Source organism: Pelodiscus sinensis, chromosome 5, assembly GCF_049634645.1.
Source record: "Pelodiscus sinensis isolate JC-2024 chromosome 5, ASM4963464v1, whole genome shotgun sequence".
Lineage (NCBI taxonomy): Eukaryota > Metazoa > Chordata > Testudines > Trionychidae > Pelodiscus > Pelodiscus sinensis.
This window is the reverse complement of record NC_134715.1, coordinates 24,878,009-24,894,313: the sequence shown is the minus strand read 5'-3', so window position 1 is coordinate 24,894,313 and position 16,305 is coordinate 24,878,009. Positions and strand designations below refer to the sequence as shown.

The 16,305-nt window shown below is 48.2% G+C and overlaps 1 protein-coding gene across 3 annotated transcripts in view; it reads left to right on the top strand.

Annotated features, from left to right (window-relative positions):
* The first annotated feature begins 8,360 nt into the window (after positions 1 to 8,360).
* The window catches only part of SLC39A8 (solute carrier family 39 member 8), a 49,625-nt gene continuing 41,680 nt past the window's right edge, over positions 8,361 to 16,305 (top strand). For 2 of the 3 annotated variants that reach the window (XR_012904055.1, XM_025186574.2), the window contains exons 1-2: positions 8,587 to 8,710; positions 8,811 to 9,132. Coding sequence is in view for 2 of the 3 variants with exons in the window: in XM_025186574.2 (XP_025042359.1) it covers positions 8,902 to 9,132 (231 nt within the window). In the remaining variant the exon portion in view is untranslated. The other variant, XM_006126897.4, reaches the window with a different exon arrangement.

Genomic DNA, 16,305 nt, shown 5'->3' with positions numbered 1-16,305 from the left:
TCTACCCCAGGCGTTGGTGAGAAAAGCCTGGTCTGCTGGGGGGGGGAGGGGCGCACTAGCTGCGCCCCTCCCCAGCAGACCAGGGAGACGCGGAGTGGCTTTTCTCGCTGCAGAGGATGTGGGCGGCGGGACTGCGGCATGTCTCGGTGGTCCTGCCGCCCGCGTCCTCTGCAGCGAGAAAAGCCTGGTCTTCTGGGGGGAGGGCGCACTAGCTGTGCCCCCCCCAGCAGATCAGGGAGACACAGAGCGGCTTTTCTCGCTGTGGAGGACGCGGGTGGCGGGACCGCGGCGCGTCACTGCAGTCCAACCGCCCGCGTCCTCTGTGGCGAGAAAAGCCGCTCCGCGTCTCCCTGGTCTGCTGGGGGGGGGGGACGCTAGCTCTGCGTCTCCCTGGTCTGCTGGGGGGAAGCGCCCCCCGCGCCACCGGAAGCAACGACAGTGGGGGAGGCATCCCGCACTAGCGGCCCCCCCCGTTTTGTAACTAGGGGTCCGATGTAAGTTGGACTGACGTAACCCGGGGACTGCCTGTACATTGTTTTCTGTATTCTGTTCTGCAACTTTGCAATGTCAGTGAATATGTGCTTGGTTGACCTAGGTGCTTTAGTAGTGATATAGCCTCTACCTGTTTGATAGGCAACATTGTTTTTAAAATTATATTTCCTTACACACTGTATAGGTATCTGCAAACTGGATTGCTTTATTTTTGAGTTAACTACAAAATACATTTCTTAAGAGGAAAGTCATTAACACTAACTGCCACCTAAGAATTTTTCAACGTCTCATCTAAGACTAAATTACTTGAATGAGGTAATCTGGAAAAATGTTGATGTGAGGGATATCTGCATTTTATCCATAAAACTACAGAATGTGAAACAATTTTTGTTCAATCCAATTATTTATTTCACTCATACTCACCCGAATTTGAGTTATCTAATAAAAAATACAAGCCAAATCCACCTTTGATGTAAAGTGCATACCACTAAGATGTATTCACTCACACTAAGGCTGGGTTTGCTTCTTCACAAAGAACTGAATTGCTATTTACAGGCACGATTTTCCATTACCTTGCCTGATGTGCCCTCACACTGTATAGGTCTAAATAACTCAAAAAGGTGCAAGAGTCAGGACATAGAATAAAAATGAGTAACGTTGTACATTGTTCTTTCACCTCAGTTACTCTACAAGATTTGGTTATTCATTGCCAGACTTGACTGAAAGAGAAATTGCTTCCTTGATTGGTTCCCTAAGGGAAAAAAAACGTATATTTGGCATATAATAAGAATGTGTACGTGTGTACACACACGTACACACACGCTCTCTCTGATGTTCTTTTCATATAACATTCAGCTTAGTATCTCTTTTAACCAGAAGAGTAAAAATGTATCATCCTTAAGGAAAAATATCGTGGCTATCCCCCATGGAGAGGAGGATTTTCAATCTATAGAAGATTGGTAGGTAACAGAAAATAATTCCCACTGGAATTGCCCCGGAATTCCTTGAAATCTGCAGCATTATGCAAAAGTGGGCTGAATTTTTAATGCAAATAAACATCTGTTTATTTAATTATGCTGTTTTAATTATCATTTACATCCTGTTGCTGAAAAATGGGGGACTTTAAATTCTGCAATTTAAAACGAAAATTGACTGCACAACACTGGGAGTGCCTGGAACGTACATTGCAAATCTTAAATTTCAAAGCACCTGCAGCACCTAACTAGACATTGCTACACCCGTCTTACACGTGAGTCCACTGAGGGAGAAGGCATCTTAGGCTGCAGTTCTGCCTCCTGTTTGCTGCCTCAGCAGTGCACAGCAGATGGAAAGTTAGAGGTAGCCAAGATTCCCTTTTACCATCATAGAAACCTTGTGTTGTAAAAATGCCAGTGTAATTAGCTCTCTGTCATCTACACCCAGGAGTGAAAGTAATTTGAATTACTATCACAACTCCCCTCTCCCCCTCAAGGGGATCAGAACAGGGGGTAAGGAGGTTGCAATGACAGCACCTGTAAGAAATTTAAGCATGGGGTGGAGTGTGGAGGGCTCAGGAAAGAGGGTTGGGATGTGTGTGGAGGGAGCAGGAATCAGGGCAGGGGGCTGGAGAAGTAGGGGGTGCAAGAGTCAAGGTTGGAGTAGATGAGGGGCTCAGGACAGGGGACTGATAGTGGGTATGAAGAGCTCACAGCAGCGGACTGAGGTGTGTGTGTGTGTGTAGAGTGGAGTGCAGGTTGGGATGCCTGAGGCTGGGGCAATCCACACTGGTGACAGTGACCTGCACTTCTGTGCCCAGCCAAATCGGAGCTGTGGGGGCAGCTCTATTAGGCATGGGAAATGGGAAGGTTGCTCTAAGGGTGGATGGGGTGCTGCAGCATCTGGGGTCTTGAATGCTGGTCCCACCACCGCAGAGGCTCTCCAGCTGCCAGCCCTGCAACATTCCCCCTCCCCAGCACCATCTATTTGCCACTCTGCCCTGGGGGCTCTCCAGATGCCTGCCTCAACTTTGGGGTGGGGAAACAGGATTAAGGCCCTGCTCCCAGCTGACCACTTTCTTACTTTCACCTCTGCCAGGCCCTAGACCGTTCATTTCCGTGTAGGCTGCAGGGAGGAATTGGAAAAGGGCATCTAATTATGAGAGTGGCAGAAAACTAGAAGAGTTACAGCCAGTGTTGCCAAGTCCTTCAGGGCTAGCATTACCAGGTGGCTTCAAAAAAATACCGACACACTTGACCTCAGATCGGGGGTGGGTGGGACACCAGCTGGGAGGGGAGCGGGGCTGGCCAGGAGGATGTGTATGTGGGGGGGGGGGAGGCGGGAACTGGCTAGTGGGAAGCAGGGCTGTTGGGGTCAGGGGCAGCAGGACTGGCCAGGAGATATTGGGGGAGGGGTCGGGGGCAGCGGGTCTGGCCGCGGGGGACCAGCTGGCGGGAAGCGGGTCTGGCCAGGAGGGAGTCAGGGGGAGCGGAGCTGGTTGGGGGAGATTGGCAGAAGGAGGGGAGGAGAACTGGTCGGCGGGAAGCAGGGTGGAGCGGGATTGGCCGGGGAAGGATGGGGGGGGGAGGACCAGCCGATGGGAAGCAGGGCTGGCCGGGACGGGGTCAGGGGGAACAGGGCTGGCTGGGGGAAGGAGCAGGCGGAGAGAGACAGCCGGCAGGGAGTGGGACTGACCCTGGCGCACACAGATCCAGGGGCGCTGCCCGTACCGCACACGGTCCTGGCGAAGCACGAGCAAGTCCGGCCTCAGGGATTCCCTCCTGCCCCGGCCCCGCTCCCCTTGTGAAGTTGCGTACAGCCTGGCTGGCTACCTGCCAGGTCGTTCTCAACTAGGTACTGATATTCCAAATAATAATAAAACTTAACTAATTAGAAAATACTGGACAACTTATATGTCCGGTATTTTCTTAATGTTCCCCCCGACAGAACCCTCAAATACCGGACTGGCCAGTTCAAATCCGGACACCTGGCAACCCTATTCAGGGCAGGGGCTGGTGGTGTGCATGGGGGGGCAAGGCCTTGAGGATGTGGGGGGTGGTAGGAGGCTGGGGACAGGGCTGGCTCAAGCCATTCCTTCGCCCCAGGCAGCAGGCGCGCAACTCATGCACAGCCCCACCCCCCGGCGTGCTGCACCCCTTATAGCTGCAATCAGGCGCATGACGCCTGATTGCAGGTCGAAGGGGCATGGCGCGGCGCGTGGCCCCGTGGCACCTGATGGCAGCTCTAAGGGACCATCAGGCACCCCCATAGGTTGGCGCCCTGGGCAGCTGCCCGGCTAGCCCCCCCCTTAATCCGGCCCTGGTTGGGGGCAGGGGGAGTAAGGGCATGGAGGGGAGGAGACGCTCAGGGCAGGAGGTCTCTTCCCATGGCTGGCAGGGCCTTTTCTTACCCCCAGGCAGCAGCAGGCTTCGGTCTCCTTCAGTCTTTTCTCTCCCCCAGTGCCTCCAGCCCGTAGGGACCTTCTGTTCCCTGCCCCCAGCCACCTCCGGCTGCCAGGGGCCTCCTGTCTGCTCCCAGCCCCCCTTCTATCAGGGGCCTTTTGTCTCCCCTCAGCCCTGGCTGCAGGGGCCCTGCCCTGGTGTTGTGGCCAAGGGCTGGGTAGGAAAAGGGTTTGGGACAGGGGGCTACTTACTCAGTGCGCTGGGAGGTAAGAAGGTGGAGCCCCAGTCCTGTGAGCCACTCTCTTGAGTGCAGCTGCTCCCAGTGGCCACTCTGCAGAATAGCTCTCCCCTGTAGGCTTGCTGCCCCCAGTGGCCATCCTCAGTATCACTTTCCCCCTCTGCCCTTCCCTTTCCATGTTATGGAAAACAGTCCCATTCCCAGCACTTCCTGCTTTCTTGGCACAGTCAAACCCTGACCTTGCTTTAAGGCACAGGAAAATTGGGGGTTCTAGCTCTTACTATTTAGGAGAAGTTCTGGAACAAATGGGCTTCTGGATAGACACATAGACAGACGATCTCACAGAGACACAAATCTCTAAAATGTATATAAAGTGAGTATGTCAATATGTGTGAACATATTTCTATCACAATTCTCTTATACAGGCTACATAGGCCCTCATAATGTAAAACTTTGGTTTCAAGCCACAGGAAACTTTGGGCCACATACTTGGCCGGGGAAGATCATCAGTGCAGCTAAAGCAACATAGCTCCCCAGGGAGTTACAACAATTTACACTTGTTGTTGAGGGTCTGTCCCCCTAATACCAACATATTGATGATACACAGGTTTGGCCACATAGAAATTATCGCACTACATCAGGCTAGTGAACCATCTAGACTCATGTGTTGCCTCTGATAGTGGTCACTACCAAATAATTCACAGGAAGGTGCAAGACACCCCATCATGCACAATTATAGAATAACAACATATAGGGAGAAATTTCTTCCTAACCCAAAACACTTAGTGGATGAGCACTTAAGGATACAAAGCTTTGTATCCTTAAGAATTAACCCCCCCCCCCCCACACACACACACCTCTTATATAAATAATGAATGTGCCAGTTTGGGGGAATGTATCTGTGCCCAGTTATAGATTACATTTGTTTTTGTGAACACTATTTGTAATTTGCTATCATTGTGGATTAGATCATCCATTTTGTGGCAGGAACTTTGTAGTGGAGAGACTATATCTGGAAAGACTCAAGGGCTATCAACATTGAATGACTCTCTGCTGCTTGAACAAGGGGACGGGGATTCCACATGGGTTAAGCTAAATAGGAACAAGACACTTGTATTCCAAAATAAGAGTGTCCACACCTGGGGTTACCCTGCAGTAATTCAATGAGCAGAGAAACTCAAATTTATGGGGATTAACTTTTGTGGACTCAGCACCAAACATGTTTGCTCCCTGGGGGCTATGGAGCAGGAAGGTCAGTTCCCAGAGCATGGGTCCAGCCAGAAGCAATGGGGCATGACATGGCAGGGACAGCCCCACTCTGCCTAGCCCAGTAGAGAGGCACTATTTACAAACCAGCAGTTGCTGACACACAGTTGCCTGTCTGGCCCTGTGCTGCCAGCATGCCTCAGTCCCTAGAGGGCAGGCCCGTGTCATTCCACACAACACCCCCCCACACATACACTCACCACCTTCCCTCAATTCCCTATGGCCAGAGCCCTCAAACCTACCCTGCCCAGTGCTCCCCAGATCCTAACACAAATGCACAGCATCCTGCACAACACAACCCCTGTCCAGTGCCCCCCTGCCACCACAACTGCCCAGAACCCTCATTCTTTCATGTCCCATCACACACTTTTTTCCTGCCACCTCATAGCCCAGCACTCCACCCGCAGGGACCCACTCTTCCACTTCCTGCCTCCTGGCTGCAGTCATCGACCTTGTTGGGAAGTTATTGTGTCTGTCAGGCTGAGCCAGCAGTGCAGCCAGAGCTGTTGCTAGGGTAGGGATCATCACCTCAGCCCCCAAGAGTGGTGCGATCAGTCAGACCAGGGTCCTGCCCTGAGTAGGCTTTTATCACTTGCCTGGAGGGGCCCAGCCAACCTCCTGCCAACAGTCCCGCCCCACACCTGGCTGAGACTGACCAGGCTTCTGCACAGGATGGTGAGAAATGGAGACTGTCTAAAGCTGGAGGTTCACTGGGGTCTGGCTCCAGGGAGAGGGGGCAGAAGGAGGTGGGTGTTGGAGGCAAAAGAGGAGTAAGGGGAGAGTTAAAATGGTGGTTGTTCTTTCTCACCTGTTAATGTTATTTGGTTCCCTAAACTGTTGGAGTGTTGTCTGTTAACCCCCTATCCCTTCCCTGAGTGAGTGCAGTGAGGTAAACAACAGGAGTAAACAACAATGCACACAGCCCCAGCAGGGAGTGCACACGGCCCCAAGAGGCCCAGACTCAGAGGCTGCATGTGGCTGATCCATAAAGGAGAGAGGGACAGAAACACAGTGGTTGTTGACCATCAAGTGGAGCCTCCCAGAACGCCCTCTGCTCGGATCGCTTGGCCAGTGGACCAGCTTAGGAGTCAACGTGGGAAGATCAAACAATATGAACTGCCTTCTGCTCACCTTATCATCCTGCCTGGGACTGTAAGTGTGACTGAGTGTATGAGTGAGATTCCCCTGCCTTCCCAGTTTTAGTTGAATAAACAAACCCTTTACACTCCTATGTGGTGATCCCCTCTCCTTAGTGTTTAAACCAGTTGCAATCCACATCCCCTTGCAACAGGTGAGGCCAGGAAGCAGAGAAGAGCCATTGGCCAACCAGTGGGCAGGCTGAGAGGAGAAAGTGGTAAGCGATGGGAGCCAGAGATGTCTCAAGGCACAGTGCAAGTGGAGCTGGCTAGGGTGCTTTCTGAGCATGGAGCCACTGGCATCACTGTAAACCCAGCACTGAATTTACAGTGATATAATGTTTAAGAAACATCTGTTAGGAAATGGCTTCCTTTTCTTCTCCCACCTCTTCAGACCTCAATACAGGTATGTGGGGAGAGTGGAGAGAACGGAACAGGGAACAGTCTTAGCTCAGAACCCACAACATGCCAACCAGCAGAGCTGAGTCACTAGGCAGTGGAGAGGATGAAAGGAAAAGGAGGAACAGTAATTGATCTAAGCTCAGCAAAGTAGCAAAGTATTATTCTCTGGAGCAGTGAATAACCTCTCAACCTATCCAGACTACAGTATCCTATTCAGGAGTCTGATTTGCCTTGCAAAATCCCAAGTTTCAGCTCACTTAAAAACTACTTACTTGCAAAACCAGACATAAAAATACAAAAGTGTCTCAGCACACTGTTTACCATGTAATTTACATGCTTACCTTTTCATGTTTACCATATAATTATGAAGCCAATCTGTTAGAATATAAATATTGTATTTACATTTCAGTGTCTAGTATATAGAGCAGTATAAACGTGGCTAGTGCTTTTATGTAGACTTCTGTAAAACTAGGCAACTATATAGAAGAGTTGATGGACCCCCTGGATGATCTCTGTGTGGATATGCATGCCCTTAGACTCAGAGAACACTAGAACTGGAAGGGATCTCAAGAGGTGAGTCCAGTCCCCTGCCCTCATGGCAGGACCCAGTACTGTCCAGACCATCTCTGACAGATGTCTATCTAGTCTGCTCTTAAATATCTCCAGAGATGGAGATTCCACAAACCTCCCTAGGCAATTTATTCTAGTATTTAACCACCCTGACAGGTAGGAAGTTTTCCCCAATGTCCAGCCTAAATCTCCCTTGCTGCAGTTTAAGCTCATTGCTTCTTGTCCTATCATCAGAGGCCAAGGAGAACAATTTTTCTCCCTCCTCCTTCTGACACCCATTTAGATACCTGAAGACTGCTATCAGCGAACCACTGCTCTGGAGCATAGGGTGGGGGGCAAGGAAGGAACTGTGGGTTTTTGGGCTCCCTATGGCTTGAATCCCATTTTTTCATTGGGATGTTCCTAGCCTGACATAACAATCAGACGCCTTTTATTATGGGTTGAGTCGTGGTGATACAATCTAGCCTTTTGCTAGCATCTGGGAACTTCACAGCTCCATTAATACATTGCTGCTTAAACCAAACATAATTGAAGGGCAAGGAATTCCCTCCAGTTACAAACCAGCTGTGCAGTGCTAATAGCTTTAACAGCAACATAATAGAGGGGTTTGTGTATTTTTGGTAGGGCTGACTCAGTGCAGCTGGAACTCTGTGTACAGCACCTTGGCACATAATTCAAGCCCCGCACAATCCACTGGCTTTATCAGCTTTGGTGTTTCCTCTTTCATCGCCAACCTCAATCCTCACTCGCAACATGGTGAGTCGTGTGGGAGCGAGCGAGACACACCTCGGGGAGTGAAGCGGGAGTTGCTTTGGTCTCGCACGGGAGCACTAGCTCCACTTTCCTGACCTGCCACGCCTGGAAGATAAATCAGCTAACTCGTTGCTGGGTGGTAGCTGGGGTGCTCAGGCAGAGTTATTCTCTAACCCGAGTCACGTCGGCGGCTCTGGCTGGAAGAGGCAAAGCGGCCGGGTTGCACGACCGATCTTTAACCCCGTGCAAGGGCCGGACGCCGTCGGGGCAGTGGGATTGCAACACGTGCCCCTCCTCTGGGCTTTACTCCGAGCAGAGACAGCGATAGGAGGCGAGGGCGGTGTAAGTGACCGGGGAGGGGAGCGGCACAGAGGCAATGCAGGACCGAGGGGAGGGGCTGGGAGCGGGGAGAGTATTTAGGGAGGCTAAAAACTATTCCCGGGAGCGATCGGCGGGGAGCCGGCTTCGGAGCCGAAGTAAGGGCGGGAGAGACCTCTGGGGCGGTGCCTAAGCGCCGGCGACCCTAGCCCCTGCGCGGCTTCGGTTGATCGCCCAGTCTCCTGTGCTCTCTTGCAGGCGCGCCGAGGAGGAGCCGGGCTGCAGCTGGCATCGCTTCTCCCGCCAGCGGCGCCGAGACAGCCAAGCCCCCGGGCCACGCGGCGCGGAGATGCCCCGGCTGCTGGCAGCAGCCCTCGCGCTGACCGCGGCTCTCAGCCCGCTGGCCTCGGCTCAGCAGGGCCCTGCCGCGGGCCACTTCGCCGACGACGTGCTCAGCCTGTTCGGGGTGAACTGCAGCCTGTCGGCCGCCCAGCTCACCCGCCTGCTGCAGACGCTGGGCGCCGCGGGGCGGCAGGGGGCAGCGACCCTGGGAGAGCTCCACCTGCTGCACCACAACGAGGTAAGGGGCGCTGGCGCCGCTCGTCCCCCTGCAGGGCTGACCCTCCTGGCCCAGCCTCCCTCTGTCTGTCTGGGGGGGTGCTGAGAGCCACTCAACCAAACTGTCAACCCTGCCTATAAGGGAAGCCGCTTCAAACCTGGGGACAGGGCTGCCCCCCACTTTCAGCACCTGTGGTCTGCTTGCCAGGTTGGCTTTGCCCAAGGCACTGCAGAGGGCTGGCTCCCGGTTGCTTCAGGGGCAGCCCAGACACAGTAAGGATGGGGAGACCAGAAACAGGCACTTTTAGAGTGCGTCTACACTGCACCATAATGCAAAATAAGATTCGCAATTTGAGCTACACAAACTGTATCTCATAAGCTATTTCAAAATACCTTATTTCATCATATTTCAAAATAAAGTGCTATTCCGAAATGTCCGGTACCCTTTGTAGAATGAGATTTAGCGGGATGTTGGAATAGCAAGCCTGAAAAAATGGGCCAGCTGTGAAGATGCGGGATAGCTATTTCAGGATACTACAGTACCCTGAAATAGCATTGCAGTGTGGATGTAGCTTTAGTGTCCTGTCTGCAGGTGGGTTGTGTGGGGTGATGGTGCCAGGGACATCAGCAGGCAGGCTGACTTTCTGCCATTTTATATTTTTGCAGATAAATTATAGATCAGTAGATAACATCCAGAAGTTAGGCAGAAATACAATTACACCGAAGTCTTGGTTTTGTAGCCAGCGAAACAGTCCAGCATAGGGGAACTCAGGGCTGAGATGTTTTAAGTAGCAAATGGTACAAAGCTGTCCAGCTAAGAGCTCAGTGCTAACAGAGGTGAGGTACAAGTATGTAAGAGAGAGAGGTTGAAATATTGATGTAAATCTCAGGATGGTTTGTGAAGAACTATGTGAGTAATTTATAGATAAGTATCCAAAATGTGTGCATGTTACATATCACCCTTCCAAAAGGGTCCATTTACTTTAGAAAAGATTTTATTTAAATGTTGCTTTTTATGTTTGTAACAAGTTAATAAAGGTAGACCTTTAAAATCAACAGGTATAACCACAGCTTGCAAACTTATTGCCAGGAGCTCTTCCATTATAGGCTACACTGTCTTATTTGCTTGAAGTCCGTTGCAACTGCACTTTCCTGTGGCATTGTGTCTGGTTATATTCTGCACCCAGCTGCAGATGGAGGACAAAACTAAAAGTCTGCTGCAGTACATGACACTTCCTTCATGCAGTGTACATACAAAAGTTATTCATACAGTGGAACCAGATTAAAACAAAACTTTATAGTGAAGGACTCCCTTACTATTATCAGTGAATTTCTGAATACAAGGTGGCTATGTCTACACTGGCACCCTTTTCCGGAAATGCTTAAAATGGAACAGTTTTCCGTTATAAGTATTTCCGGAAAAAGCATGTCTACATTGGTAGGATGCTTTTCTGGAAAAGCACTTTTTTCCGGAAAAGCGTCCATGGCCAATGTAGATGCGCTTTTCCGCAATAAAGCCACGATCATCATTTTCGCGATCCGGGCTTTTTTGCGGAAAAGACTACTGTACTGTCTACACTGGCCCTTTTCTGGAACAGTTTTTCCGGAAAAGGATTTTTGCCCAAATGGGAGCAGCATAGTTTTTCCAGAAAAGCACTGACCATTTTACATTAGATCGTCATTGCTTTTCTGGAAAAGCAAGTGGCCAGTGTAGACAGCTGGCAAGTTATTCTGGAAAACGGCTGCTTTTCCGGAATAAGTGGCCCAGTGTAGACACAGCTGGTGTGTTTTGTATATAGAATCAAATCTTGAGGTTGCTTACTCAGTCCTATGAGTCTATGAGTCCTGAAGCAGGAAAACTTCCTGAATATTAGCAGCAGGGCAACAGAAAAAAGTCAGTATGTCAAATCCAGCAAGCTGCATAAATAGAACATCAGGATTTGAGCTATAGTGACATTGCCATGTGAAAACCAATTACTTTTTTTCTCATAAAAAGATCCATGGTATAGAGATTCTTTCTTTTCCATATTTCTTCCTATCTCTCTCTCTCTTTTTTTCTCCCCCCCATGAAATAGTTTGTTAATATTCTGGCTAGATGCCATGTGCCGCAGTCTGTGAAAATAACTTTTTTTCATCTGGTAAGTCCTGCTATATACAGCTTGGATCTCTTCCTCTTTAAACCTAGTGTTGCTTTTAAAATCAACTTTAGTTCCAATTTTCTATACAATTTCATGGCTAATAACTCAAAAGAGTATGTTTAATTGAGGAGAAGGGGGATCTTGAGGGCTGGCAATAACCCCTTCTTATAAAACTGCCACCCACTTAAAGGTAGAGTTGGGATAACTTAACTGTCTCTTGACTGACTTATTCTGCTTCTGAATTCTGTTTGCTGAATGTGTGTTTTAGTGAGAGGCAGCCTTATTGCATAGGTTGAGGGGTCTGTATTATACACAGATGAGAATATTCTGGGTGATTCAGAGTTTTTTTTTTTTTGAATACTTACCAATTTCTGTTGTACCAATAAAAGCAAGCAGGATTTTGAGGGGGGATAAGGCAAAAAGCCACATTTATTGTAAAGATGATATATAAACATTCATTCAGGTTATAGTTACCAGCCTGGAAGCTGCTTGTGACAGAATACTGGCCAGGTATTCTGTCACAAGTGATGGTAGTGGGGAGTTAAGTCCTGATCAGATGCGCATCTGAAGCTCCTGGTGGGCTGGCAGCAGAATTTTGGACTCTGACTCCATAGTCTTTTGGTCCAATCTTTATAGGAATTTCTTCCTATGCCAGTCTATGGGAATTGCTGCATCATGCTGATGATTTCAGGGTGGCTGCCAGGTGCTTGTCAGTGATCTCATAGAGTGGACCTCCAGTACTTGGTTTTCTCCAGTACTTGGTTTTCTCCACTTGACACCTTTTGGTTGCACTGGCACCTGACGCCTTCTTCAGCCCTTTGATGCTGCATTCTCAGGCTGGCACCTCTCAAACCATTCATTCATTGTCCAAGCATTCCCTCTCTCTTACATACATTCCCTAATTAATGTTTCACATAAATTATTATTATACAAAATACTGTTACATGTACAAGAGTTGTAGTTGCAAAAAGTTACAAAAGTTTCTGGTGGCATTTCTTAAAACATTCTCTCTGAGTGCTGAGTTAGTTATTGTTATAGTTACAATGTTTCACTTTGCGATTAGGGTTAAGTGCTTCACAATGCTTTGAAGAGAACAGGCGTCAATTGTGTAACAATGCCCTTAGTCAATTACAGGGCTTGGCTCCCAGAGCAGAGTTAGTGGCTGGACAAGGAGCCACTTGCAAAAGTTTGAGCGTGCCCTGGGACACAGAGAGGGGAGCTGTTTCTGGCTACATAGTATTATATTTTTAACAGTTTTAAGTTACATCACCTAATATTACATTCCTAACAAATTATATTCTAGAGGGGAAATAACTATAAATATAAACATTTAACAATCTTAAATAATAAAACATCTAAACACTTATCAAGCTTGATAACACTAACAAGAATAAATCTAAACATTATATGCTTCTACTTTAACAAACTTAGACTTTTAGTTGTAGGGAACAAATTATGGGGAGTCACTTCCACTTGGGGGAATCATTTTTAATACTTTAATATGTTATCCCTACATGTTCCTATTATAATGGTTCTTCCAATGAAATAGACCCCCTCAGTATATGTGCATTCAGTTGTCCCATGCCAGTTTACAGAAGCCTGTTGGTAGGTGTCATCACAAATATATACTTATGCTTGACAATTCATGCATTTGTCCTAATTGTGCTGATTGCATGCATAGCTGAAGAACCACTGGATAGTAACTGAAGCAAAATGCAGGACAATGTAGCACTTTAAAGACTAACAAGATGGTTTATTAGATGATGAGCTTTCGTGGGCCAGACCCACTTCCTCAGATCAAATAGTAGAAGAAAGTAGTCACAACCATATATACCAAAGGATACAATTAAAAAAAATGAACAAATATGAAAAGGACAAATCACATTGCAGAACAGGAGGAGGATGCGGGCGGGGGGAGGGGGAGAGGAAGGAAGGTAAGTGTCTGTGAACTGATGATATTAGAGGTAGGGAGAGTGGGATGTTTGTGAGTTAATGGTATTAGAGGTGATAATTGGGGAAACTATCTTGGTAATGGGTGAGATAGTTCAAGTGTTTGTTGAGTCCTTTTTGGAAAGTGTCGAATTTTAACATGAATGACAGTTCAGAGGATTCTCTTTCAAGTGCAGATGTAAAAGGTCTTTGTAGCAGAATGCAGGTGGTTAAGTCATTGAGAGAGTGTCCTTTCTGGTTAAAATGGCAAGAAACTGTTTTCTCTTTGTGATCTTGTCTGATATCTGTTTTGTGGGCATTAATCCTTTGGCGAAGTGTCTGAGATGTTTGTCCAATGTACATAGCAGACGGACACTTTCGGCACATGATAGCATAGATTATATTTCTGGATGCGCAGGAATATGTGTTCTTGATCTTATAACTCACTTGGTTAGGTCCAATAATGGTATCTGCAGAATGAATATGTGGACAAAGCTGGCAACGGGGTTTGTTGTTAAGTCTCAATGACTTAACCACCTGCATTCTGCTACAAAGACCTTTTACATCTGCACTTGAAAGGGAATCCTCTGAACTGTCATTCATGTTAAAATTCGACACTTTCCAAAAAGGACTCAACAAACACTTGAACTATCTCACCCATTACCAAGATAGTTTCCCCAATTATCACCTCTAATACCATTAACTCACAAACATCCCACTCTCCCTACCTCTAATATCATCAATTCACAGACACTTACCTTCCTTCCTTCCCCCCCCCCCCCGCATCCCCCTCCTGTTCTGCAATGTGATTTGTCCTTTTCATATTTGTTCATTTTTAATTGTATCCTTTGGTATATATGGTTGTGACTACTTTCTTCCACTATTTGATCTGAGGAAGTGGGTCTGGCCCACGAAAGCTCATCATCTAATAAACCATCTTGTTAGTCTTTAAAGTGCTACATTGTCCTGCATTTTGCTTCAGCTACCCCAGACTAACACGGCTACATTTCTATCACTATTCTACATGGATAGTAACTGACAGAGGTTGCTGGAGTATAGAGGAGTGTCCTGGGTTCATCAAAAGAATGGGAGACATCTCTAAGATAGGGATGTCAATGTATAGTCCACTACATGATTAACTGATAAGCTAGGGTTTAGTGGTTAATCCTGTTGACTACACATACACCTCCCCCTTGCTGCCTCTGTAGCAGCAGGGGAGGTAGTGCTCATGGGGAGCTGGCTCCCCACGAGCACCAGATCCCGCGGAGCCATCTGCCCTCCTAGGCCCACACTGCTGCCTCTGTGCTGGGAGTGCACTGGCTGCTGGTCTCTTCTCTCTCTCCCCCAACCTCCCACTCCGGCCAGGGACTATTGAATAATTGTGTAACCACTAACATTTGATTGTTACATTATTGTTCAATTAGCCAATATCTAGCATCCCTACTCTGAGCAGTATGATAGTGCATTGTATGTTATACAGTAGAAGTCTTGTTTGCAGTGTAGCTCTCTAATATCATGTGGGTCTCAGGATATTAGAGAGACCTGATAGGTGAGGTAATATTGTCTACTGGACCATCTTGTAAGAGGGACAAGATTTCTCAGACCCGAAGAAGAAGTTTTCGATGACATGAAAGCTTGTCTCTCTCACCAAAATAAATTGGTCTAATAAAAGATATTACCTGACCCAGATTGTCTCTCTAAGAAGTATATTAGCATTGTAAGTCAAATGCTACCAAAGAGCTGATGAGATCTGAGCTGAAAATCAACAGGAAGAGGTAAGTAGTAGGGATGTTAGAGTTTAACCGATTATCTGTTAAACTCTGCCTTGCTCTTGGGGAGGTGGGTTTGCTGCCACAGCAAAGCTGCCTCCCTGGGATCAGGGCTGGCAGGGCCTGGTGGCTCTGCTCCTAGGAAGGCTTTGCTGTGGGCTCTGCCTTATACTGCAGAGCCTGCAGGGCATGTAACGGCTAAGGTTTTTAGTGGTTACGTGGTTACTTTATTAAACAACTTCTACCATTCCTACTAAGTAGAGGGAAAGAGAACCCTCTCTTGAGGTGAACATCAAAACTGTTTTGTTGTGTGTTAAGGGTGCAAAGACACTGACATCCTTTATCTAAGGAGTAAAATACAGTGACCCTGCTTCAGGGAGAAGGGATCTCAACTGGACTGGGAAACAGAGAAGAGAAGATTGGGTGAGAAATACCTTTAGATAGGAGGCTATGGAGTAAAATTTAGACTGTATAAATATCAAATGCACTCTGCTTTAAATGTTTGTTCCTGTCTCTCCTTTGGGAACATGATCTGGGTGTTGCCAGAATTTAACCAGTAATCAGGGGCTCAACACCACAAATTGGGATTACATCTGTTGTCGATCTGCAAACTACAAACAGGGTTGGGGTAGCCCAGAGGAGAGTGAGTGGGTAACAGGCTGGTCATATTTCAGAGCTAACACTCAACTAGTATTGATAAGATTCCCTCTGCTGGAGGCAGGTGGTAATAAAGTGACTTGCAATCCTGCAATTCCTGAAAAGTCTCTTAGAATGCAAACAAGATTCCAACATAAGCTCAGATATTTACAATTTGGAACTTCTATTGCTTATGATAGAAGACACAGAGCTTAGGAAACTAAAGCTGTTTGCACCTATAACAGATCCCCTTTCTCTAGTACAAACAAGCCTATGAGGAAAAAATTGATTGAGTATGCAAGCAACTATTCTGATACCTATTGTACTTGCAAAGACTGCTCCTACCTGCCAGTTTTGGAAGTATTCTCCCAGGTGCTCTCTCCCCTCCCTCTCCCCCCCCCCCCGCGCACAATCTCCCCTGGCCAGCCCCACTGCTCCTGCCCCCCCTGGCCAGCCCTGCTTCTCCTCCCCCCCCGCCCTCCACAGCCAGCCCTGCTTCTGCCAGCCAGTTCCCCTCCCTATCTCCCCTGGGCAGCTCTACTGCCCTGACCCTGCAGCCCATATCCAACTCCCCCTCCTACCCTCCACAACCAGCAATAAGAGCTCACCTGGTAACCCTCACTATCCCTCTGCCGGGAGCCTGAAACATACGGCTGCATCCGCCCAGCCTGGCTGAGGGCGTGGGGAACAGTGGGAGCCCGGAACACCCTGGTAGCCACGGTG